Here is a 26,047-nt window from a genome sequence, read left to right as displayed (position 1 = left end):
CTATGATGCATTGAGAGTATCATCATTCTTTCTGCTCATTTTGAAGTCCACTAAGTTATTATTACTTTTTACATGCACCAGTACCTTTGGATCTCCTATGTTGCTACTGTGTTCTTCTGTTGTATAGGATTCACACTTTTTAATGCTAAATTTATTGGGGTAATGGAACTGATTCTATACATTCAATTATATTAACTCACCCATCCTAGGTCAAATATAATTTATAGAAGATTTGAAAATACTGATATCCTATGAAGTAAAAATAACCATTAATTATATGGTATGTTTCAATCCATACTAGGACATGCATGTATTTTCAATGAGTTGTTTGCTGTACAGACCACACTAGTCTGTTAACAGTGACATAGTTTATCATGGAGGAGAGGCATGGATTGGGTGCTAATGGTCTTTAACCCAGGTGTACATGAGAGTTATAACATAAATATAGAAATCGTCCTAACAATCAACTTTAAATCCATATTTGTCACTCCTCTTCATCTTTAAAGGACAGAATTTGAGCATTTTATGACATCAAGTGTGCTAAAATATCTCAACAATTTTTATATCTTTGTGGCCAGCTTCTAAGATATGACTCCAGAACTCACAGAAGTGGGTTACATAGGCCACATATCCTACATGGTTACTTGCACCTCCAAGAATCTGTGAACTGACCAGAAACATCAGGATATATTTGTGCTGTTCACATCAATGACTAGCCAAAATCTGTATAAAAATCATTCTATTACTTCCATGGTTTTTTGTGCCAATAAAAAACAACTCGATATTGATGACCAGCATCTAAGAACTTTATGGGCTGGAGTACTTCAAGGCTTGTACAGGAATGTGGAGCTCTCTTTACTGAGGCCAATGTCCCCATGACTAAATCCTAAATTGATTTCAGTAGCTGAGAGTATCAGCATTGTGTTTGTGCTTTTACTTTTTTTTTTGACTTTTCACACACAAATTTGAGAGTTCATGTCATTCCTTTTGGTATTTTAGTTTCTCCACCTGGAGCAGTGGGAATAATACTAAACCAAACTCCGGGTACCATTTCAGTGAGGATTGGTTGAGTTAGTGTACATAAAGTGTGTGTTTGTGATGGATTTTATGTTTTAGGAAATTATTGATGGCAATTTTGCTGTGTAACATGGAAATATTTCCTGAGAAAACATATAAACCACACACACACACAGTCACACATACATTCAAAATCACAAAACATAAAATCACACAAAGCCCAGCATAAACCGAATGGGAGCAGCGCAACTGCTTCCAGGAACTGAAGAAACTTGACCATAAGTTTTTACCCAATCAACTTATTCCAACTTGTATTATCCTTATACTATCCTTCTCCAGAAACCTAGAGTCAGAGCAGCTCTTCAATGAGAAGCCATTAAAGGTGTCACAACTATATTACCATCTGGATTTTTTTCCTCATCAAGGAATTCCAGAATACTAACCAGTTTCAAAGTCTTTTGAAGTTACCTGCAATTACACAAACAAAGTCATTATGAGGACTATACTGTTACTTGTTTGCACATGGTTTTGGTTTTCTTCATGAGTATTGAAAAGATAGGAGAAACACTGGGAAGGTCAAAGGTTATGAAAACAAGAGTGCAGCACATCTTTGGAAAACGCATGAGCTTTCCTGGGGTGTTTCTCTTAACTCCATTTAGGTCATCAATTATGAAATACTTAATCCATGGAGGAGACACTGTTTCCAAGGCAACAACCCCTAGCATGCAGTTTATAATCTGATGTTGCCATTTGCAAATACCCTTTTACATCAGATATCAGATGGGAAGCATCTATTCTTCCACCCCTCTAAAAGACAATCTAATATCTATAATGTACACTGTATTGTTTTAATGGCTGAATTCAAAAACAAGAAATCAACAAAGCAACAATTCTTTCAGGCAAAGAAAGGTTACCTTACCATTAGGGTGGATGGGGACTTTTCTTCCCTTTCGTTATCTGTTTTGTCTTTGGATGTTTTGTCTTTCTCGTTATCCAGGAACAGACACAGTAAATGCTAATCATTGGTGGGACTGGTCATAATTTATTCAAACTGCTTAGCTTAGTTTATACAACCAGATAGTGAATTGTGCTTTAAAAAGCATCGATCAAGCTCCTGCTAGAGCATCCTCCTCAGTGGAAGTAGAAACTAAGTAATGGGCAGGAAAGAAATGAAAAAATATGCCCTTGGCCCTCTGCTAATGGCAATGTAAGGTAACGGAATAGCAGTCTGTAAATGGTACTGAAATCCCATCACTCACTCATAGTGATTGCACTGAAGCTCAGATACACACTGAGCTTTCATGTTCTAAGGCACATGAAAGAATCTGAGTTACAACTTTTGCTGAGTGGCATCTAATACAACTCTCAAGTATAATCTACCTTTGGACTATGATCTAAGAATATTCAAAGACAATGTTCTAGGCAAGAGCAGGTGGCTCATGTCTGTAATTTTAACTACTTGGGAGGCTGAGATCAGGAGGATTGTTGTTCCAGGCCATGTGAATGTCATAGATGATACCTTGGATTTCTACCATTGATACTACTATATCATGGATTGTGTTGGGATCTGTGCAAATAAATTCTTGGATGCTGTAACTCTCTTACATAGTAGTCACTATGATCTGATGGAGTGATAAGTGGAGTGTAGTTTAGAGCATCAATTTAGGACCACACTCCTGGGCACACATTTGACTTAGCAGTTAGAGAGCTTGGTCATTTATCCCTGCCTCTTGGTTTGCTCTTCAATTAGTAGCTAGAAAGATTGGTTATTTATTCCTGTATGATGGTTTATTCATCTAAGGAGAAGCATAGTAATCAAAGAAACAAAATCTACCACATAGTACTGTGATGACATTTGAATTAGTTAACGTAGGTAAAATATGTATTCTGATTTTTTTTTTTACCAAGAAAGTAGTCACTGGACACTGTGCTGTGTAATTAAGATATTTCTCTAGGGGAAACACACATGAGTATACTCTGATGAAAACAAATATACCAGCTAAAGGGAACACAGCTGATTCCAGAGACTACAGACCCACGACCAGGATTTGTTACTTAGAAAATCACTTTCTTTTACTAAATTCTTAATCCTCATTCCCAGCAGATGGCTCAAGTCAAGAAGGTGCTCCAGGAAAAACCAGACAATATATCCAAAATTCTTATCTAGATTGTGTCTTCAGACTGTGAGTAATTCTACAATACGTACCAGCCCACTTCTTCTGTGAGGTTACCTGCAATTAGAGAAAACATTCTTGTGGTCCAGGTCATGGCTAAGTCTTTTCTCCTGGTGACTTGTATAACCAATATGGGAAAGAGTGGTCAAGTCAAAGACTCTTATTTGAAAACAGATTATTTCACCGTTTTTCTGGTTCAAAGTCCAAGATCAGAAATCTCCATTTGGCCTTTAGTGAGTGTTCTCCTGACCCTAAATGAAAGGGATCGAGCCACATGGCTTAGGATTCAAGCATGCATGATAGCCATGTTTTATAGCAACCCACTCTTGTGAGAACTAACTTACTCTGCAAGAGCATCACTAGTCCCTTTTGAGAAGTATGTCCCCATATCCTAATCACTTATACTGAGCCTCATAGCTCAAAGGTCACATCTCCTCAACATTAACACTTGGTGTATGAAGCTTGCTCTACCTGAAACTTTAGGAAATACAGTAAAACCACGTCCAAACAAGGGCCCCAGAATCAAAACAAGACTCCTAGATTAAAGTAAAAGGTTTACACGGATGATATGTCTGTAAACATTTCAGTGAAAATTAAAAAACTCTTTTTTTTTTTTTTTGTGGTATTGGGGTTTGAACTCAAGGCCTACACATTGAGCCACTTCACCAGAGTTTTTTGTGAACCATGATTCTTCAGATCTCTGCCTTCTGAGTAGTTAGGATTACAGGTGTGAACCACTGGTGCCTGCCAAAACTCTTAACTTAAACAAGAGCACTTGCTCCAGAAGAAAAGGCCCCACGCCTCCTGTGTACAACCTAGCATTACCAATTTCATATGACCTCACAATTCAGGGAGGTAACTTAGTTTCTAAGTTACCATTTTCTCCTCCTAACACTCTAACATTTTCAATCAATGTGTGTGACCAGTTTTATTTTTCATTTATGATGTCAATAAAAAAAAATCAAGAAACTGTGAAAGTAACATTTGTATTTTAGGTGAAGGAAAGCTATCTTACCATCATCCACTCTGGGTTGGGCTCCTGAGGCTTAGCCCTTTGGGACTTGGCCTCCTCGGGTTCCTCCTGAGGAATCACTAGAAAGACAAAAAATAAATGTCAGGTCATTGAAGATGCTGCTCATTAATTACTCAGGGAATTTAACTTGATATGACAAAGGTCCATAGAACTGAGTGGTTATAGATGATTAACAAACATGGGTTGGGCTGCTATTGGATGATCCTCCACGATGGTCCAAAAAGAAGACAAAGGAAAGAACAGGAGAGAAATGAGGAATAGAGATTTTGACTTCCCAAGTAATAGCACATTAAGCAATATGAAATGATCTATTTCTGATGGGATAAACACTAAATAAATGCTATGATTAAACAACAGTGTGCTATCATTTCTTCAAACTGTTTTGAAGTTCAGCAGAACTGACAGTACTTTCTTGACATCTATTACACCTATGTCAACCCCACAGATCTACACAGATTCAACACTTATTGTTAATTATACAGGATTTTTGCCAATGGTGATGCACATATTCTATTAAGGATATGGATATAATATCGGGAATAAGGTAAAATTGTATATATCCACTAATACTTTGTGATAAAAATAGTCAATTATTAAAGAGTAGAAAATACTGACATAATTACATTTAAAAAATAAGCATAGCCAGGTGCTGGTGGCTCATGCTTGTAATCCTAGTTACTCAGGAGGCAAAGATCAGGAGGATCATTCTTGGAATGATAGTTCTTGAGACCCTATCTCAAAAAAAAAAGCCTTCACAAAAAAGGGCTGGTAGAGTGGCTCAAGTTGTAGACCCTGAGTTCAAACCCCAGTACCTTAAAAAAATAAAAGTAACCATCAATGAGATATATATTTTCCTTTCTAGTGTTTCTTTAATACATTATGTATTTGTCTTCATTGTCTTAGGTATTGTCTATGTTCAGAGAAGCCAACCAACAGTGAGACAGGGGGGAATGGGGATCTGATCTCTATTCACCACTGAGGTTTCTTACATGAGCGTTTCAACAACAGTGATATATCAGGCCAATAATGTGAAACTCTGAGTCTCTATCTTTCACTCTCCCAATACTGAATCTCTATATTCTTATCATTTTCTACAGTTCATCCTATTTCTCTACTTTTGTGTATTTATACAGTGAAAACTCATTAGGTAACCAAGAAAAAAAATATTTCTTTCATACTCATATGAGTATGCTTACCTGTGGAAAGAGAAGGGGTTGGGAAATTACCTTTAATTGATATCTCTGAAATTCTGGATAGTCCACAAGGTATAAAGTAAATACATGCTTACTTGACTAACACATAGACAATACACTGTCCTGGATCTCTTACATAAACATAGACTACATACCCCTAATTTACTGAGTAAAATAAACCTTTCAGGAAAAAGAAGAGAGGAGGTGCATGATAAAAATAATGGTAGACACACCCGATTGTGTGAAATGTCTCAAAACATCTCCACCAATCTGGATTCATTCCAATTTTCCACAATTAATCATTTTAAAACATACACCCTAGATTACATCAAGACCTACATTACAAATGGCTACTCCAAGAGATACTTATTTAGGGAGAGTTTGAGACGTTCATGCTCCAATAGGAATCAACGTGTTTATAAATAAGGAAAATTTTATTTTCTTCTTTCTTTATTTTTTTTTTAGAGATTGGAAAGATTTTATTTGTAGAGAATTTATTTGTAGCGAAGAGAAGAGAAAGACTGCATATTGGGGATGCAGGGGGACCCGGAAACCGGTGATCCCAAGGAAAATTTTAAAGGCAACATACTTGACAGGAGAATCGAAAATAAATTGATGAATGAAATAAAACTAAAAAAAAGGTACAATTTTAACTGTTTATGCCGTAAAATAGAGAAAAAATGTAAATAAATATTTTCAGAAATAATAACAAGACCATTTGCACGGCATGGCTAATATTAACATACCTTTTACTTGACAACACATATTTCCCATAGTGAAATTCTACAAGAACAAAAGCAATCTGCTACAAAACCCATCTGCCAGATATGAGCTCTGAAAAACTCAGCACAGATAGTGGCACTCAAGACCGAGTGAAATCCTTATATAATCACACCACCAGGGCGACAGCGTGTCATCAAGCTTTCAAATTAAATCACAATCCACACTGCAGGATCTATGGCAACATGTGTCATAGAGCCTTCAGAGTGAGTCACAATCCCTGTCTTGAAAGTATCCAAAAGAGGTGTGGCAGAGTGGCTAGAGTATGCCTGCCTTGGAAGTACGAGGCCCTGAGTTCAAACCCCAGTAATCACTAAGAAAAAAGAAAAAACATAGATTATTAAGTATTCTTATATATTAAGTTAAGTGTTAGCATTATTTTAGAAACTAAATTCCAAACACATTCATTATTATTGTTTTCGAAAACAATACATGAAAGAAAATGCCACACCCCCCAAATTACTCAATATTGAGAATCTCAAATTGAAGAGGAATAAATCTAACATTTGAAAACAAAGAGCTTACATTCTTGATTTGAAATACCACCGCCATTCACTTCTACCATTCCTGAATCACCAACTATTTTTAGAACAAATTTTGTTTTGGTTTACACAAAAAAATCTGGTTATGAAGTCACTTCTCCCTAAAAATACAACTGTCAAAGTAAATATTTTGTCTCATCTGTTTGTATGGGGTTACTTGTCTCTCAAGTCTAACATCAATGATAAATTTTTCTATCACTATATATTTAAATGACAAGCTACTTACTGAGTAAATAAGGAAAAGAAACCAATTTCTTAAGAACAATCTTATGAGGGGCTAAATGTTTTGGGCATAAACATAATTTTTATACTCTTAAACACAGAATTCTAAATACACTTCAGCATATACAATTAAATGTGTATTCTAGCTCATAAATGGATACAAAGTCACATATCTGCTTATGATCTGCTCATGAAAACAAGCTATGAAAAGGAATGTCACCTGCCACAAGATAAACGGAGTAAGAGAAAAACATAGGGTGAATAGGAAATGTGTGGTATCCTTATTTACATCAGAATAGGAACCCTTCATGGAATAAAATACCTCAATATGAATATCCGTCATTGTTAATTCTTTCCCAATGTCTAAGGCAAATAACAAAATGGCTCATTCATTATCTATAAAAACTGCACTATAAAATATCAATCATAACCTAGAAATGCAGCATTAATATAGATGGGGATGCATTTTCCCTAGTGATTATTAAACTGAGGAAATAAATGAATAGGTGCAAAAAGGACAGGAAGCTGTATATCACTGTATACAGAGAGTGTTAGAGGCTGCCAGCCTTGAACAAATGTATATATGTGGAATATATATATATAGTTTATATACATACATATTTTTCCTAAATGTTTAACTTCAAAATATATCAAAACTAGCAAACAGACTCACATGTCTAGATATCACACTGAAGAAGAAAAAGTAGAAAGTATTAGGCAATACATTAAGAAAGTTATACCCGTCACACTAGAGGAGAAGCTCTCAAAAGGCAATGATTAAGAGAAGCTCAGACTTCTCATTTTGATAACAGTGGGAATGAAGCAGATCACTTCACTTGTAGCTACTGTCCAACTCACCACAATAAACAGGAAGATGTAAGCATATATCATTGTACTGTCTATTGTCAGTGCTCTTCTGCTGTTGCAATAAACATTTGTAGAACATGGGCTAAAGCAGCACTGAGAATGAACTTTGTTGCCCTAAATGCATATATTGGCCAAGAGATAGAAATATCAAATAAGTAATTTAAGGTATCATCTCAAAAAGTTAGAAAATTAAAAACAAAATAAAGTCAAATAAGAATCAAGAGTAGTAGAAATCAGGAAACCTGAAAATAGAAAAGAATACTTTTTTTCTTTGAAAATAGGGTAAATGCTGAATCTCTAAAAAACTGAAAAAGAAAAAAAACACAAAGTACTAGTGCCATAAATGAAATAGGTTACATTACTAGAGAAAATGCCAAAATATACACAATGATAAAGGAAGTCTCTGAACAACTACACTGGCTTCAACTTAACTACTTTTACAAAACAGACTAATACCTAAAACAACAAGAACTACCAAAGCTCAGGTTACCAGAAATATTGTGACTAGCTACTTAAGTCTTAACAAAACTAAATTTGTAATTTAACCCCTCACCTAAAAGAAATTTCTGGGTGCAGTTTTCTTAAAAAGAATCCTACCATGGTTTAAAGAAGAATTAATAATTCTACAAACTCACTTGTGGAAAAATAAAGAGGAAAAAACTGTCCAACACATTTGAGGAAGCCACAATGTCTACTCAAAAAAGACAAAATCAGTACACAAAAAGAAAAATAAACACAGACCAATATCCCTCAGGAATATAGACACAAAATTCATTAAGTTCTAACAAACTAGTTTCAACAATATATAAAGAGAATTACATAGCACAGTCAAATATGGTTTATTGGATAGAAGGAAACCTATTTTAATGTTTAAAAATTAACCAATGTAATTTATCATCTTTACAGGTTAAAGAGAAAAGAAATGCTTCAAAATATAATTCCACTAGAAAACAGATTCACAAGTCTAGATCCCAAATTGAAGGAGAAAATGCAAAAGGGATTAGGAAGTCAGTTAAGAAAGTTATACCCATTTCATTAAAGAGAGGCAATGATAAAGAGCACCTCAGACTTCCTATTTTGGGAAAAGTGGGAATGCTACTCCATGGTTAAAATTTCTTTCATAAAATTCAATTGCCATAATTTCTTTGTATTTTTGTTAACATCTATTAGTTGTACAAAGGGAATTCATTGTGATATTTATATATTTTTATACAATGTACCCCAATTAAATTCACCTCCTCTATCACTCCCCTTCATGTTTTCTCCCCCTTCTTAAAATACATTCATTGTTCTATTTTCATACATGAGTAAAGAGTGCTTTGATCATATTCACATCCATACCCTCTCCCTCCACTCTCCCTATTCTCACTGGTACCCACCCCCCAGATAGTCCTTGTTTTACATTCCTGTCATTCATTTTTAATGACTAGGTTTTTAAGGCCTAGATTTTAAGGGCAAGAATTAATAAACTGCTAAGGAAATATGTTGGCAGATTTTTATGCTAAGTCAATCAATACTTAAATAGTTAAAATATGCAATGTGAATGAAGCTCATAAAAATGATTCTATAGATAATAATCAATTTAATAAACAGTGTTATGCTCATACGGAAATAAAACTGGTATTTAGAAGGATGTAAACTGAGTCTCAAGCATGGACCCACAGAGAGTCTAAACAGCCAACTGTTTTTTTCTGAGCTCTTAAAAGCTTGCATTATTAAAAGTTCTGAGGGCTGAGTTCAGTGTCTCTGACCTTAATCCCAGCTCTTTGGGAGGTAGAGATCAGGAGGATCACAAAAAGAGTTTTGAAAAAAAAAATAGTTAACAAGACTCCCATAGCAACAAATAAACCAGGTATGCAGGTGTGTGTCTCTAATCTCAACTCTCCAAGAACCAAATCAGGCTATAATACATATAAACATGGAAGTTCCACAAGGAATCTCTTTGTGTAGCTATCTTAAACAACCAAAAATGTCATTTTTCTTTTTTTTTTTTTCCTTTTTGTACAAAATTGGAGGACAGGAGGGCATAACAGGTCCTATTTGGAAGAGGGGAAGAAGTGAAAAAATGGTGAAAGAGGGTGAATATGATGCAAATACTGTGTTCAGTATACAGATATGTGAATGGAAAAATGATATTGTTGAAACTATTCCAGGAATTGGGGGATGAAGGAGAATGGTGGAAGGAGTGAATTCAAGAACAATGTATTTGATATATTGTACGAACTTTTGTAAATGCCACAATGTACCCCCATCCAGTACAACAATAAAAAAGGAAGTTATAGATAGGAATACTGTGGCCTGAGGCCTATGCCAGGCAAAAACCTAAGATCTGATCTGAAAAATAAATACAGTGCAAAAAAAAGAGAGAGAGAGAAAGAGCTGTGGGGCTGTGGGTGTGGCTTGCCTAGCAAGTGTGAACCCCTGTACCACCACACACACACACACACACACACACACACACACACACACACACACACACACACAATGAGAACAAGGAATCGGGGTTAATAAATGCCTGATTTGTATAAAAGAAGAAAAAGCAGCCTTTTGGGCTGGAGATGCAGCTCACTGATACAGCCCTTGCCTAGCATGAGCAAAGCCCTATGTTCAATCCCTAACGCCATGAGAAAAACAACAAAAAACTCCTGTTTCTCTTTTACACGAAGAACTGCAGCAGTATAGCTTCCATGCTAGTGGCTGTAGGTCCAGAAACAAAGGGGACTGGCAAACATATGTCTATAAACTTCAGGGAAATAAAGTAGCAGTTTTATACAGGTGTGCAAGCACTCACTTCCAGGATATTTCTGGGGGGGACTTTGTCCTCTTACTGTAGACAGGGGTTTTAAAAAATGTAGACCCCTATTTCTCCTGAGAAGGGTTATATGCCATGCACTAGTGCCCCATCTTTTACAACCAAAATAAATTCATCCCAAACCTCTTAATTCTGTGAACAGAAGGGAGAATGAACATGACAGTCTCCTCAGCTCACAGAACAAAGAGGTGGTTTTAAACAGGCATGCAAATCTTTTCAGAGACTACACCAATTTGGAGCAATGCAGAAGAAGGGCAAGAAAGTGCAGCTCCAATTTTTCTCCAGAAGGGGAATATGAAATGCATTTCCAGTGTTTACTTGATGAACTGCCTTCTGACAAACTTGCGTCAGGAAACTAATGGGGCAAAAACAAGAACATTTTTGCAGATAGAGTCAGAGATTTTCTCAGGCTTACGCCCTTAATAATCCAGTTCTTCCCATTCTTCCTGGAGGAGACTGGTCACACACTAAGTGCCAGCTTTTAGAGTTCCCACCACATGGGACTGTCTCTCTTTTTTTTTTTTATTTTTTATTATATTCATATGTGTATACAATGTTTGGGTCATTTCTCCCCCCTTCCCCCTGCTCCCTCCCTTACCCCCCCATCCCCTCCCTACCAGGCACAAACTATTTTGCCCTTATCTCTAGTTTTGTTGAAGAGAGAGTATTAGCAATAACAAGAAGGACCAAGGGTTTTTGCTAGTTGAGATAAGGATAGCCATACAGGGAGTTGACTCACATTGCTTTCCTGTGCATGGGTGTTACCTTGTAAGTTAATTCTTGTCAAACTAACCTTTTCTCTAGTTCCTGGTCCCCTTCTCCTATTGGCCTCAGTTGCTTTAAAGTATCAGCTTTAGTGTCTCTGCATTGAGGGCAACAAATGCTAGCTAAGTTTTCAGGTGTCTTACCTATCCTCATATCTCCCTCGTGTGCTCTCGCTTTTATCTTGTGATCAAAGTTCAATCCCCTTGTTGTGTTTGCCCTTGATCTAATGTCCGCATATGAGGGAGAACATAAGATTTTTTGTCTTTTGGGCCAGGCTAACCTCACTCAGAATGATGTTCTCCAGTTCCATCCATTTACCTGCAAATGATAACATTTCATTCTGCTTCCTGGCTGCATAAAATTCCATTGTGTATAGATACCACATTTTCTTAATCCATTCGTCAGTAGTGGAGCATCTTGGCTGTTTCCATAACTTGGCTATTGTGAATAGTGCCACAATAAACATGGGTGTGCAGGTGCCTCTGGAGTAACCTGTGTCACATTCTTTTGGGTATATCCACATGGGACTGTCTCTTTAATGACTTTGCTTTGGAAGTCATCTGAGCATTACTTTCCTGAGTAGCTCTAGACCACAGAAAATAAAGAAGCAAATGTAAAACAGGCCCACTCCCAGCAGCTGTCTCTCCAGCCTGAACATGACCACAGGCATGTGACAGAGCTCCTCTCTGCCCTAAATGCAGACACCAGGCTCAACTTCATATTCAAAATTCCAACTTTTCCAGCTATATCTAGAGAGTCTGGCTCCTCTTTTACAGTCTTAGGGTACTGAGAGGACATGGCACATCCTTACTTCAAGAAGCCACCAAAAACAGAAACAGCAGTTGGGACAAACCCAAAGACCTGAGAGGCTTCTTGGGCTAGAAAGATTGGTTAGATCCTTTTCCCACATGAGGACAAAGAGACAAAACTCATAAACATAGCTGTCTTATATAGTGTGCAGAAAATAATACAGAGAGACAAAGAAAATGAAGAAATCAGGATATATTCCAAGTAAAAGAACAAGATAAATCTCTTTATCAAGTGAGGTCAACATATGGGATTTAACCAACAGGAAATTCAAAATAAAGTTGCTCACCAAGATTAAGAGAGCAACACAAGAGCAAGTTGAAATGTTTGAAACCTGAAAACATTAAAGATAAAGTTCTGTGGTACCACTCTGCAATGTATTTCTGATGCTCTCTACATGGACTGAGGTTAAGGCTCACAGATTTAGGGCAAAGTCCTGTGAAAGACTGCCTCATGTAAGACACAAGCCACAAATTCCAGGCATTAACTCTAGGACCCCCTACAGACACTGAATATGAACATGTGGCCAGCATGTAGTGCTGTGGAGCTGTCCCTGGTGCTGCACAGGGCTTCCCAAGCTGGCCCTACTGGCCTCAGTTCTAGCAGAGAATGAGCTGCCCCTGTGCTCACTGAGCTTCTGCAGCCTATTGCTCGTGGGGCCAGGCACAGGTTCCTGAGCAGCTGCTCCCACCACTACCCTCCTGAAGCCATACTCAAAGAAAAATACCTCTCTCAGTCTCCTATGTCCTACCCCTCCCTCAGTATCCTGTGTCTTCAGGTCCCTGCACTAGCTCCTGAACCACTGATCAGGTAGGGACAGAAAGATCCAGGAAAGGAGAATTTTCATGAACAGCCCTTTCTATTCCAGGGGATCAACACAGAGAATATGGCAAATGGCAAGTCTGGGGCAGTCCAGCTCCAATGTGGGGATGACTGATGGGCCTGTGTCCACAATGCTCTGGACTCCTTTCATACTCCAGGCTTGGACTACCTTCATGGAGCCATAAAAATATCTCCCTTGATCCTGGTATCCTAATGCCAGCAGAATCACTTTGTCCCAGAAGCACAAAAAGTGCTCCAGGTTGCAAGGTGAAATGACAAGGACAGCAGTGGCCCCACATGTCGCTGTTCTTCTCTTTACTAGTCATTCCTCAAACTCTGGAGCTTTAGGGAAGCAGGGTTTCTCTTTCTCTTGAAGTTGTACTCCAGAGGAGATCCTGAATTCTAAGTATAGGGCACCCATCCCAATTAAAGACATGGTTCTCAGACCCATTTTGAGCTCTCTTCCTCTAGTGTAAGCCTGTAAGTTCTTTTCCCTTACTTCTTTGGTTGGTATGATGTTAAATAAATATAATTTTGTAGACCTAAGCTTTATAAACCCTTCCTTCACTGAGCTTTTAATTAAAAAATCATTTTTGAGGCCCAATGCAGATAGGGTAAGAGGTTTGAGAGTCTTTGCAGTGCAAGCACAGAGAAGAACCTCTAAAAAATAGAGAATTCTATTTATAATAATACTATTTTTATAAAAATCCTCATAGTTAAGAATTACAAAATGAAATTGAAATATTGCAAATATATTAAAGTAAAAAAACAGTAATGAGGAAGCTGGACACAATGTCTCAAGCTATAATCATAGCTACTCAGGAGGTGAAGGCCAGGAGGATCTAGGTTCAAAGCCAGTCTGGGCAAAAAGTTTGCAAGACCCCCATCTCAATCAATAAAGGTGGGCATGGTGGCATGTCATCCTTGTTGTGGGAAGCATAAATAGGATCCAGGTCATGCCAGGCATAAAGTAAGACCCTATCTCAAAAATGAAGAAACTTGGGCTTTGGATATGCATGGCTCCAGTGGTAGGGTGCCTTCCTATCAAGCACAAGGACCTGAGTTCACATGCCAGGAACATCAAAAAATTAAAATAAGGGAATTTTAAAATAATAAGGCATTTCCAAGTCTGTCATTGAAGAACATTGGGGATACACAGAAATACAAAGAGCATAAGACAATTTTACCTAGCAGTATTGTTTTGGTAAGAACAGACATCAAACTCCACAAACCTATATACAATGGGGGCTACAAAAATACAGTAAGATGTACCCAACAAAAATAAAAATATAATTCAACCTATAAAAGATACCAATGTAGAATTACATTGGTCACCAAGTGACCATCATCTGGGAACTTAAAACCTTGAACTTTGTTCAAGACAGTCACTGTCTGATAATTATCCTAGGCACCTGACAGAAGCAAACTCAAATGCCTACATCTGATAACACAGTCAGGGTGAAATATACTCTCTGTTTAGTTGTGGATGTTACCAGTGACCTGGATAAATTAACATCTTAGTCCCAAACACCATAGAGATGTCCTACTCATTCATCTCTGAATGGTGACATCAGAGTGATCCATCTGCAAAAGTCAAGTCCTTCTTCCTGGAGTACTGGGAAGTGTCAGACGGACTGAAAGAGGTGGGCTCTGAATCCAGCAGCGGTCTCTGTTGGACTGGACATGACAGGACAGGATTCTGGGCCAGGCCACATAGGAAAATAGTATATCAACTCTTACGTGCTTTTGAAAGCAGTAGTATTCTTGGGAAGCCCACATAAAAGCTGCCTCTGGGTACAATAACTTACCTATACTGTTGGTTTTAGGAGTAGAGTCTCAAACTGTGGTGACTCAGGAGCCATCTATGTCAGTGTCACCAGGAGGGACAGTCATACTCACCTGGCCTTAGTTCTAGGTCAATCTCTATGAGTTACTACCCCAGCTGATACCAAAAGACAGCATGTCAGGATCCTTACACACTTATCTAACATAGAAACTATCCTTCTGGCATCCTTGATCACTTCTCTAGATTCATTACTAGGAAAAAAGTCTCCCCCACAGGAGCTCACAGTGAGTTCCTCAGTGATTTGAACCAATGGGGAAGTTCAACCAAAACCTCTTCAAGTGCTAAGAGTGGCTCAACCATTAGAGACAGGAGAGATGTGAGGCAGTAGAAATAGTAAACACTGTAATAGGATATGAAGTTTCCTTGCCCCATTCCTCTGTCCAGTGGCTCATTACCATATGCCCCTCGGTCTCTCCCTGGATAGGTTCATCTCTCCAAATATGACTCTTCCAAGTCTGTGCTTGCTCTCTTCTACTCTCTCTAGAGCAATATGGGAAAGAGCTGGCTATGTTCCAAAATGTGTACAAATAATCAGTGACACTCAAGAGATTTTGTAGCTCCCAGTAAAATTACATTGGCTATAAAAATCAAGTATTTGATTTAGTGTTGAGAGTATTACCTAGGAACTTAGAAATGCAATTCCTGAGCTGTGGGTGTAACTCAATGGTAGAGTACTTGCTTATCATGGAGGAAGCTCTGGGTTCAGTCCTCAACACTGGAAAAGAGGGAAGGGTTTCTGATGGGTCCCCAAAAGGTAATAACTAGCATTATTTTGGACAGTGGCAGAAATGTGATCGTTGTTATAATGTGGAAAAACATTTGCCTCAATTGCATTCTGCTGTTGGATGGAAAGAAGAATTTGTAAGCAATGAAATTGGATATTTATTTGAGAGAATTGTAAGCACAGTGTGGAAGATGTAGCCTGTAAAATGTAAGAAGAGAAAACATGTGGCAAGAAATGTTAAAAAAAAAAAGAATCAGAATTTTATGATTTGGGAGATTTTTGAACTAATTCAGATTACTAAAAGTAAGAACATGAAAAATGTACTTAGTTGTTTGTTGAAGAGATTAGATATAGCTTGTGATTCAGCAGAATCCAGGAATAAATATGGGGTTTTCTAGGAGATGTAAGTAAGTGGAAGGATCTTTTTCTGATGGTGTGTACATCATCAGCATTACTTGGACATTGTTAAGGTTTTGGAGAGTTATACTAGCAAAAACACTGTCAGTCTGTAATACAAGGGACAAAAATGGGACAATGGAAAAGAAGAATGCTTTGGAGAGCAGAGCTAAGTATGTTTAAAGTATGTTTATCCCTGTTATTCCATCAGCATCTCCTTCATGTAATTCTCTTCAACTTCAGTTGAACCCAGGAATTATTCCCTTACTATTTCTTACTCCCTCCTCCCCTATGGTCCTACCAACTTTCATCCCCTTTCAAATCCCTGAGTGCAACAGAGTACCCACTAGTCTCCCTGCTTCCAATGATTTAGGCAAAGAAAAGAGGCTCTTCTATGCATCAAACCCTTACATCCCCTCACAAGGGTGGGCTTCTCAGGTAGGGAAGAGGTGCTTTAGCTCAACCCGGTGTATACACTAGTATATTCAACTCAAGGTAAGTGATTACCACCCAATTCAATTGCCCAATGCATGCATGCCTCTGACCTCACTGGCTACACTATTCTGGATGTAGGATGGTCTTGACTTTGGAGAGTCATCTGTAGACTTGCTTCTCTGATTCAGTCTGAGATTCGAGGGGTCACAAACAAAAGAGAGCACCCATGAGCAGCAAGAGGATTATGGGCAACCATGTCCTGTGAGACAACACTCAGTCTAAGACAATATGTGTTCATTAAGGTGGGAGAAAAAGGGAACAAATTCTCTCTGAAATTCACTGCATTATTAAAGAAGAAGCAATACTGAGAAAACACAGGTTGCATGCATAGATTTCTGCATGATAATGAATAAAAACACTTGGTGGGTGCTGTAAACAGTAACATTTTAAAGCCACCTGTTAAGAACATGAATTTAAAATAATATAAATAGTTCTGCTGATAAATGCAAAATTTAAAAATGTCTCACAGACTTTCTTTCAGATAAATACATGGACATATTTTCTTTGAGTGATTGCTTTAGATGTTCACTAACCTACTTCTAAAGCACCATGAGACAATAATGGCACTGCACTGGGACACAAAAGAATTGTCAAAACTAGACAAACTAAGTAAAAGAGAGAAGACCAAAATTAATAAAATTAGACATGAAAAGGGGGATATTATAACAATGTGTCTATGAAGCTCAGAGGATCATCAGGGAATTTTTTTCTTTTATAGAAGCTGGTCTTTATTCAGCATTTCTACTTTGTTTTCTTTTGGGTTTTTTTTATTTTTATGCTGGATGTAGGTACCTTGTGGTAATTATGAAAGTTCTTAATAACACATCAAATACAGCATTCTTGAATATTCCCCCTCCAACATTCTCCTTTATCCCCTGCTCCCTCCATTCCAGGAATAGTTTCAACAGGTATCATTTCATATACATGTGTACACAGTATTTGGACCATACTCACCCTCCTACACACTTTTTCTCATCTCCCCTCCCTTCCCACTGGTATCAACCCCTCCCTGCACCAGGCAGGACCTGTTCTTTCCTCCTGTTCTCCAAAGGAAAGGAAAAAATGATATTTTTGCTTGTGTAAGATAGCTACACAGGGAGTTTTCTTGTGGCACTTTCATGTATATATCTATATATCAGCCCAATTTGGTTCATCTCCTCTAGTTTTCTTCTTTCTACTTTAGTCCCTTTCTTATGGTTGTTTCAATCAGTTTAAAATTCTATATTCATTCTTGTATAGAAAGTACATCAACCATATTCACCTTAACTTCACTCTTTACCCTCTCCCTCTCACATGTGACCTCCCCTTAATGTGACCTATTTTTCTTAATATTGCTATATTTGTATTAGGTCCATATTCCACATATGAGAGAAAACATGGAGCTTTTGACCTTCTGAACCCATCAGGGAATATTTTGAAAATGCATATTTCAAAAAACTGGAAAATCTAGAAGAAATGGATAAGTTTTAATAAAAATATGACTTGTCAAAATTGAGCCAAGAAGATGTAAACAAGTTAAAATGATCTATGACAAACAATGAAATTAAGCAATAATAAAGAGTCTCCCAACAAAGAAGAGTCCAGGACTGGATGGATTCCCTGCTAAATTGTGCCAGGTATTTAAAGAAGCACTAACACCAATTCCCTTTAAACAATTCCATAAAATAGAAGAGAAAGGAATGTTACCAAACTCAGTCTATGAATCCAATATGACACTGATAACCAAAACCAGATAAGGACACAACAAAAGAAAGAGAGGGAAGGGAAGGCAAGAGAGAGAGGGAGAAACAAAGAAGGAGAGAAAAAAAGGAAGAACAAAAGAATGGAAAACCACAGAAAGAGAGAGGGAAAGAGAAAAGTATAGGAAGAGGGAGAAAGAGAAGGAAAGAAAGAAAAACTAAAAACTGATGAACACAGATGCAAAACTTCACAATAAAATACAAATTGAATATAACAACACATTAAGAAGATCAAGTTGATTTCAATCTAGGGATGCAAGGATGGTTCAACATATGGAAATCAATAAATATAATACAGCACATAAATAGAATCAGGGACAAAAATCATATGATCATCTTCATAGATACAGAAAAGTTCTTAAACAAAATTTAACATCTCTTCATTATAAAATCCGTAAAGAAAGTAGAAATGGAAGGGCTTACCTCAACATAATAAAGTCTGCATATGTCATTGTACTAAATGAAAAACTGTAAGATGCTCCTCTAAAATCAGGAACAAATCAAAGGGTATCCACTGTCACCAAAAAAAGGAAAGTGGCCTAGTTAACTCCATTTTCTCCTTCTGCCACATTAACTTTTCTTCTGAGCCCCTCTGTCCTTCCCAATTACCTTGCCTTCTGGGAAGAACAGGACTGATGGATAAAATCTTCAGGAGAAGGGACCAAAACCACTTCCTGGGGAATAACCAAGCCTCCACCTTCCCAATGAGGACAATTAGTTAGGAGCCAGAATAATCATCTTAATAGGAACCAGATTACTCCCCTCAGATGATAACTTCTAAGAACTGGACCAGACTACCAGATAACAAACCTAACTGAGGCAGGCTAGAAGTAAGGAAAGTTTGGGACTCATACGTAGGTTGCCCAGCAATGGCACAGACCACCCTCACCTGGCGGAGAACCACCCATGCTCCTCCTCATTCATTGATTATTGGATGGAGTTCACCTGGTTCCTCCCTTCCCATGGATTAGCATAAGATTCAAAAGCACCTGAAAAAGAAAAACATGCTCTCTCAGAAGACTCCACCTGCACTCTACCATGTTCCCCTTTGTATTTCCCTTTCCCTAACATTTAATAAACTCTATTTCCACCCATGGGTCCTGCCATGGATTCTTCCCAGTGAGACAAAGAATTTGGAAGTCTTCTGATTAGATTGCACCAGTGCCATTAACATAACCACATGGTTTCTTGCAATGAAATCTCCTTTCTCTATCATTCATCATCGTTCCTCTACTTAACTGGCAGGCACATAGAAACAAGTGACCAAACCTAGTTCATTTGGGACCCCCTATTCCAGGGCTTTTCACCTTAAACTCTGGTTTCGTCACCACTGCTATAAAATATAATGTTTATATTCTTAGCCAGAGCAATAAAGCAAGAGAAAGAATTAAAAGGGATATAAAAAGAAAGTCAAATTACCCATAGTTGCAGATGATATGACTCTATACTTAAAAGACCCAAAAGACTTCAGAAGAAAAATTCTTAGATTTGATAAACACTTCCAGGAAAACAGCAGGCAGGATACACAATCACCATACAGGGCTGGAGGCATGGCTCAAGTGGTAGAGCTATTACCTACCAAGCACAAGGCTCTGAGTGTAAACCCCAACACTGCCAAAATCAACACATAAAAAAAATCAGTAGATTTTTTTTTTCACTACCAATTATCAATATGCTGAGAAAGAAATCAGGAAAACAATTCCATTCACAACAGCCTAACGAAATGCCTAGGAATAAACTTTATGAAGATGAAAAACCTTTGCAAAAAAACTGTAAAACACTGAAATAAGAAATTTGAAGATGACAGCAGTGTGACTGCATGGGTTGTCTCTAAAGGCTCTGGCCAGAAGTCTCCTGGGCATTGTGTCCCAAGTGAGGAGAATTCAAACAAGACATAAAAATATAGTGAAGTTTACTGAAAGTGAGTGGAATCAATTGTGGGCCCCAGTCAGGAGGGATAGAAGTGTGTGCACCACTCTTTGTTTCAAAGAGTCTTTAAAAATTAAAAGGCAAAGGTTGGGGAAAATCTCAGCAGTCTCTGCAGATGGGCTAGAGTGACTGATAGGTTTGATTGACAAGGCCTTGTTCTACAACACTGTACAATGCGCATGTAATTAAGCTAGCTCTTGGATATTCTAATTACATGTAGGTGTAATCAATATTCATGGCTTTTACCTGAGGTGTTCCAAGGCAGAATTTTCTCAAGGCTTTCTGTCTCAAAACTGCAGAGGATTTGCAACTGAATAAGAAATTTACAATTGCAAAGGAGAGCATTGCATTGAGATAATGGGTTTAACATGAAATGCCTCAAGAAAAGACTCAAGATGCCAGAGTACCAAAATCTCTATTGCTAGCCTGTTTCACTAGGAGATAGAAAGGCCTCACATGTTCATAAATAGGCAGAATTAATATTCCGAAATGGCTATATTACTGAAAGCAATCTATAGATTCAATGCAATCCCTTTCAAAATCTCAATGACACTTTTTTACAAAAAGAAATAGAAAAATGTGCAAAAATTCATATGGGACCATAAAAAAAAAAAAAAAACAACAAATAGCCAAAGCAGTTACAAAAAAGAATAATGCTGAAGATAAAGTAACAGGATGTTTTTATGGGCCCAGGCATTAACCCCAACATACCAAATATAGAAAACAAGTAATGGTGAAGAGTAGAGATAAATTTTGTTATAGGGCATGGCATGGGCAGCCATAGCTTGAAAGGAAAGGTAACATTTCAACATATCTTCAGCCTTCTTCCCTAAGTAGATATTTGCCTTAATTTAAATAGGAGGAAGAAATGGGGACAGAAGATGAGAGGTATGTGTAGTTAAACAGTCTCTCTCACAGGTATATTCCAGTGGTGATAGGTGTGGAGCAGCAGCCACAGAGGGTCAGGCAGCTCCTTGCCTCAGGATTGGTCAGGCACGTGGGCCTTGTTACAATAGGAGTCACTGACAACTGGCAGGTCATCCTATTCTTCCTGGATTTTAAGATGGATATAAGTAACAGCAAGAGACAATGGCACAGGGCAAAGGACACAGATGCATAATAGAGGACAGGATGCCTAGCTTCTATCCTGCCTTCTGTTAATTCATGCACCCAAGTAAGGAGTCAGTGTTTCTCAGAAAAGCATTCTGTTGCTGTATAAGACCATCATCACTCATGAGGAACCTTGAATGCCTTGAATAAGCAAATTCAATTGCTATTGAACTTACTCAGTTCTCTCCATCTATGTGGGAAAGACTTCCTCCCAGATCCTTGAACAATCAATATACACTTAAAATATAAGAGACAAGAAGGTAAAACAAGTTCTGTGCCAGGGGCAGGTACCTGTGGGAGGAGAGATGGTTGAGAAAGGGTGAAGGAGGGTGAATAGGGCAGGTGTATTTTGTATTTGTGTATGAAAATAAAGCAATGAAACTTCTTGAAATGGTTGTAAGAAGGGGGAAGGAGGGATAAGGGAGAAAAATGGAGGGGGTGAATCTAATTAGGATATATTATAAGCACATATGTAAATGTCACAATGTATTCCCTGTCCAACACTATATACAAATAAAAAAGAAATTTGAAAAAGAATGTGTTGAGTTTTTAAAAAATACAGAATGGGAGAAAATCTTTGCCAGGTATTCATTAGAAAAAGGATTAATATTCAGAAAATGTAAAGAGCTCAAGAAATTAAACATCAAAAAATGATCCAATTAATAAATGAGCAAATTCATTGAACAGAAAGTTCTCAAAGGAAGATATTCAAATGACCATAAATACATGAAGAAATGTTCATTATCCTTAGCTAAAAAGGACATGCAAATCAAAACAACATTGACATTTCATCTTACCCAAGTCAGAATGGCTAGAAGGAAGAAAAATAACAATAACAACAAAAGCTTGCGAGGATGCAGGAAAACGAACCCTTATACACTGTTGATGGGAAGGTAAACTAGTACAGCAAATATGGAGGTTCCTCAAACAACTAAAAAAAGAGCTGCTATATGATCTCCTGCTATACCACTCTTGGGCATGTATCCGAAGGAATGTAAGTCAGCATGCAAGAAAGAAACATGCACACCCATGTTTATAACACCACCATTCACAATGGCCAAAATATGGAACCAGCCTAGGTGTCGATCAACAGATGAATGAATAAAGAAAATGTGACAAATATACCCAATGGAGTATTTTTCAGCAAAAAGGAAAAATGATATTTGGCTTGCAGGATAATGGATGGAACTAGAGATCGCCATGGTAAGTGAAATAAGCCACACTGAGACAAATACCACGTTTTCTCTCTTATACAGAATCTAAACCTAAAAAAAAAAGATGAAAGTGTAAAATGAGAAGTATTTGTGGGTGATAAACAGTGATATGGTGGGCACAAAATGAGAAGGTAAAGGGAAGGATGTGATGGAAATAATTTATATGCATGCATGAAAATAGAAATAATGAAATCAATCAATTATTATTAAAAAGGAGGAAGAAGGATAGGAAAGAGCAAATAGAGGAAGCAAATTTGATCAAAGTACATTATATGCACATATAGAAATATTAAAATGAAACCCACTATACAATTAATATATGCTAATAAAAAATAAAACCAACCAGTGGGAGGGAGAGGATATAAGGAAAGGGTGTAGGAGGTTGAATATGGGGGAAATAATTTGTACTCTTGTATAAAAATGGAAAAATGAGACCTGTTGAAACTATTCTAAGAATGGGAGGAAGGGGAGATAAAGAAGAATGATGGAGGGGTGAATTTAAATAAGATTCATTGTAAGGACATTTGTAAAAGTTACAGTGTGCCCCCAGTACAACAATGATATGATAATAAAAAATAAGTAAATAAATAAATAAATAGGAAGAGGATCAGGGGAGGAAGGTGAGGAGATAAGAGATGGCAGGTAATTGTGATGAAAATACATTATATGCTTGCATAAAAGTGTCATAATGAAACCCAGTATTTTGTACAATTAATAATATACTAATAAAGACTTAAGCAGGAAAAAACAAATCAAATAAAAAAGACTTCAAATCCAAATTACTAAAAAGGGATAAAGGTCATGTCATACTGATAAAGGGACAATCAATTAAGAGGTTATAACAATTTTAAACATATACACACTAAATAGTGGCACAGCCAGTTTCATAAAACAAACATTGCTGGACATAAATGCACAGACAGACCTCCAACACAATAACAGTGGGTGATGTTAATACCCCACTCTCACCAATAGATAAGTCATTCAGAAAAAATCGATAGTCACTGCAAAAATAAATGACAAAATAGATAAAATGTACTTAACAGATAGCCACAAAATATTCAACCAAACAGCTATAGAATACAAATTCTTCTCAAGAGCCCATAGACTTTCTCCAAAATAGGTCATATTTTAGAACATAATTAAGTCTTAACAAATAAAAGAAAATTAAAATGTTCCCTGTAATTTATCAGAGTACAATGGGATAAAATTAAACTCAAAAGCAAGAGAAACTACAGAATATATTTAACCAAATGTACACTGAACAAAATATTTTTGAATGATCAATGGGTCATTGAAGAAAGAGGAGAAGTTTTTAAAAATTCCTAGAACCAAATGAAATGAACACAACTTATCAGAACTTTTGGAATACGGGAGAAGCAGTACTAAGAGAAAAACATAGCTACTAGTAGTTATTTTAATATGTAAAATATCTATAGGTATTTTTATATGAATTAAAATATCAGAGCGATCTCCAATGAGTAATGACACATCTATAAACTCTTAGAATAACCATAACAAGCCAAACCCAAAGTCAGCAGAGTGAAAGAAATAAGACAGATGCAGGGCAGAAATTAATGAAATAGAGACTAAAAAAAAAAAAGGAAAAAGAATCAATGAAAGCATTTGAAAAGGTAAAAAGTTTGTTTGAAAAGGTAAACAAGAGTTCTGTACTCTTAGCCAAATTAACCAAATGAAAGAATGAGAAGATCCAAAATTAAAAATAAATTATAAATGAAAATGTAACAAATACCAGTGAAATTCCTATGATCAGTAGGGACTAGTTTGAAAATGTATGATCTTTTAAACATGAAAAATGTAAACAAGATCAAAATTGTTAAGATACTAGACACATATAACCTCCCAAAATTGAACCAAGATGATATAAACCACTGAAATAGACTTATAATCATGAAACTGAAACATTCATAAAGGCTCTCTCAACAAAGAAAAGGCCAGGAGCAGGTAGATTCATGGCTGAATTCTCCCAGACCTTCACAGAACTAATACCCATCCTCCTCAAACTATTACATAAAATAGAAAGAAAAGGAACACTACCAAACTCATTTTATGAAGGCAATAATACCTGACACCCAAACCAGAAAAAGACATGACAAAAAAAAAAAAAAAAAAAAAGAGAGAGAGAGAAACTTGCAGGCCAATTTCCTTGATGAACATAGGAAAAAATTCTCAGTAAAATACTTGCAAACTGAACTCAACATTAAGAAGATAAAGTTCAATGCAAGGATGGTTCAGCATATACAAATCAGTGAATGCAGCACAACATATAAACAGAAGCACAAAAATTACATGACCATCTCAGTTAGATACAGAAAAAAAGCCTTTTACAAAACTTAAAATCTCTTCCTGATAAAAGCCTTAAAGAAACTAGGAATAGAAGGCATGTTCCTCAACATAATAAAAGCTGTATAGACAAACCTATAGCCACATCAGATTAAGTGAGAGAAAATTGAATGCATTTCCTCTACAGTCAGGAATGGGAAATAAGTGTCTGCTAGTCCCACTCTTATTATATATAGTGTTAGAATTCTTAGCCAGAACAATAAAGAAATAGAAAGAAAAAAGGAAGGGGTAGAAATAGGAAAGAAAGAAGTCAAATTTATCCTTTCTGAAAATTATATGATCCTTAAAGCTTCCACCAAAACAAAAATTAAAAAAAACTATTAGATCTGATATACACTTTTAGGGAAAGTAGCAGGAAACAAATCAACATAAAAAATCAATACTTTTTTATATACCAGTAATGAATGTGCTGAGAAAGAAATCAGGAAGAGAATCCTATTCACAACTGCTTCAAAAATACCTAGAAATAAACCTAAGTAAGTAAAAGGCCTCTACAATAAATACTATAAAACAATGAATAAAGAAATTAAAGAAGATACTAGAAGATGTAAAGACCTCCTATGTACATGGATTGGCAGTATTAATACTATGAAAGTGGCTATATTACTGAAAGCAATTTACAGATTCAATGCAATCCTCATCAAAATCCTAATGATATTCTTCAAAGAAACATAATCAGCCAAAAACTCATATGGAAGCAGAAAAACCCGTAGCCAAAGCAATCCCCAGGAAAAATCCAATGCTGGAGTTATCACAATATGAGATTTCAAGTTATCCTATAGCATTGTCTTGGTACAAAAACAAAAACAGTATTGTATTGGTACAAAACAGACACACAGACCAATGGAATATAATAAAAGATCCAGAAATAAGCTAACACAGCATAGTCATCTTATTTTTGACAATGATACCAAAAACATAGATTGAAGAAAAGACCACCTCTTCAACAAATGGTGCTGAAAAAACTAGATATCCACATGTAGAAATCCAAAACTAGATTCCTAGTAATCACTCTGTTCCAAAATCAATTCTAAATGGATCAAAGATTTTCTTTATTTGGCAATAGAGTTTGAACTCAGGGTTTGTCCTTACTAGGTAGACATTCTAATACTTGAGCCATGTCTCCAGCCCTTTTTCCTCTGATTGTTTTGGAGATAGGGTCTTGCTTTTTGTCCAGGCTAGCCTGGACTACAATC

The 26,047-nt window shown here is 36.8% G+C and overlaps 1 protein-coding gene across 2 annotated transcripts in view; it reads right to left on the bottom strand.

Annotated features, from left to right (window-relative positions):
- LOC141418882 (zinc finger protein 280B-like) overlaps window positions 1–26,047 on the bottom strand; it is a 74,909-nt gene that overhangs the window by 2,033 nt on the left and 46,829 nt on the right. Inside the window, exons 1-3 of one of the 2 annotated variants that reach the window (XM_074061150.1) lie at window positions 19,124–19,850; window positions 4,207–4,283; window positions 3,224–3,248 (exon numbers count right to left, since the gene is read on the bottom strand). In XM_074061150.1, the coding sequence (XP_073917251.1) occupies window positions 3,224–3,248; window positions 4,207–4,283; window positions 19,124–19,154 (133 nt within the window). In that variant the 5' untranslated portion in view covers window positions 19,155–19,850. Of the gene's footprint in view, window positions 1–3,223; window positions 3,249–4,206; window positions 4,284–19,123; window positions 19,851–26,047 lie in introns of those variants that run through there. The other variant, XM_074061151.1, reaches the window with a different exon arrangement.

Source organism: Castor canadensis, chromosome 18, assembly GCF_047511655.1.
Source record: "Castor canadensis chromosome 18, mCasCan1.hap1v2, whole genome shotgun sequence".
In the NCBI taxonomy this organism is placed as follows: domain Eukaryota; kingdom Metazoa; phylum Chordata; class Mammalia; order Rodentia; family Castoridae; genus Castor; species Castor canadensis.
Note: the sequence above shows the minus strand (reverse complement) of the source record. Positions and strands in the feature narration are given on the sequence as shown.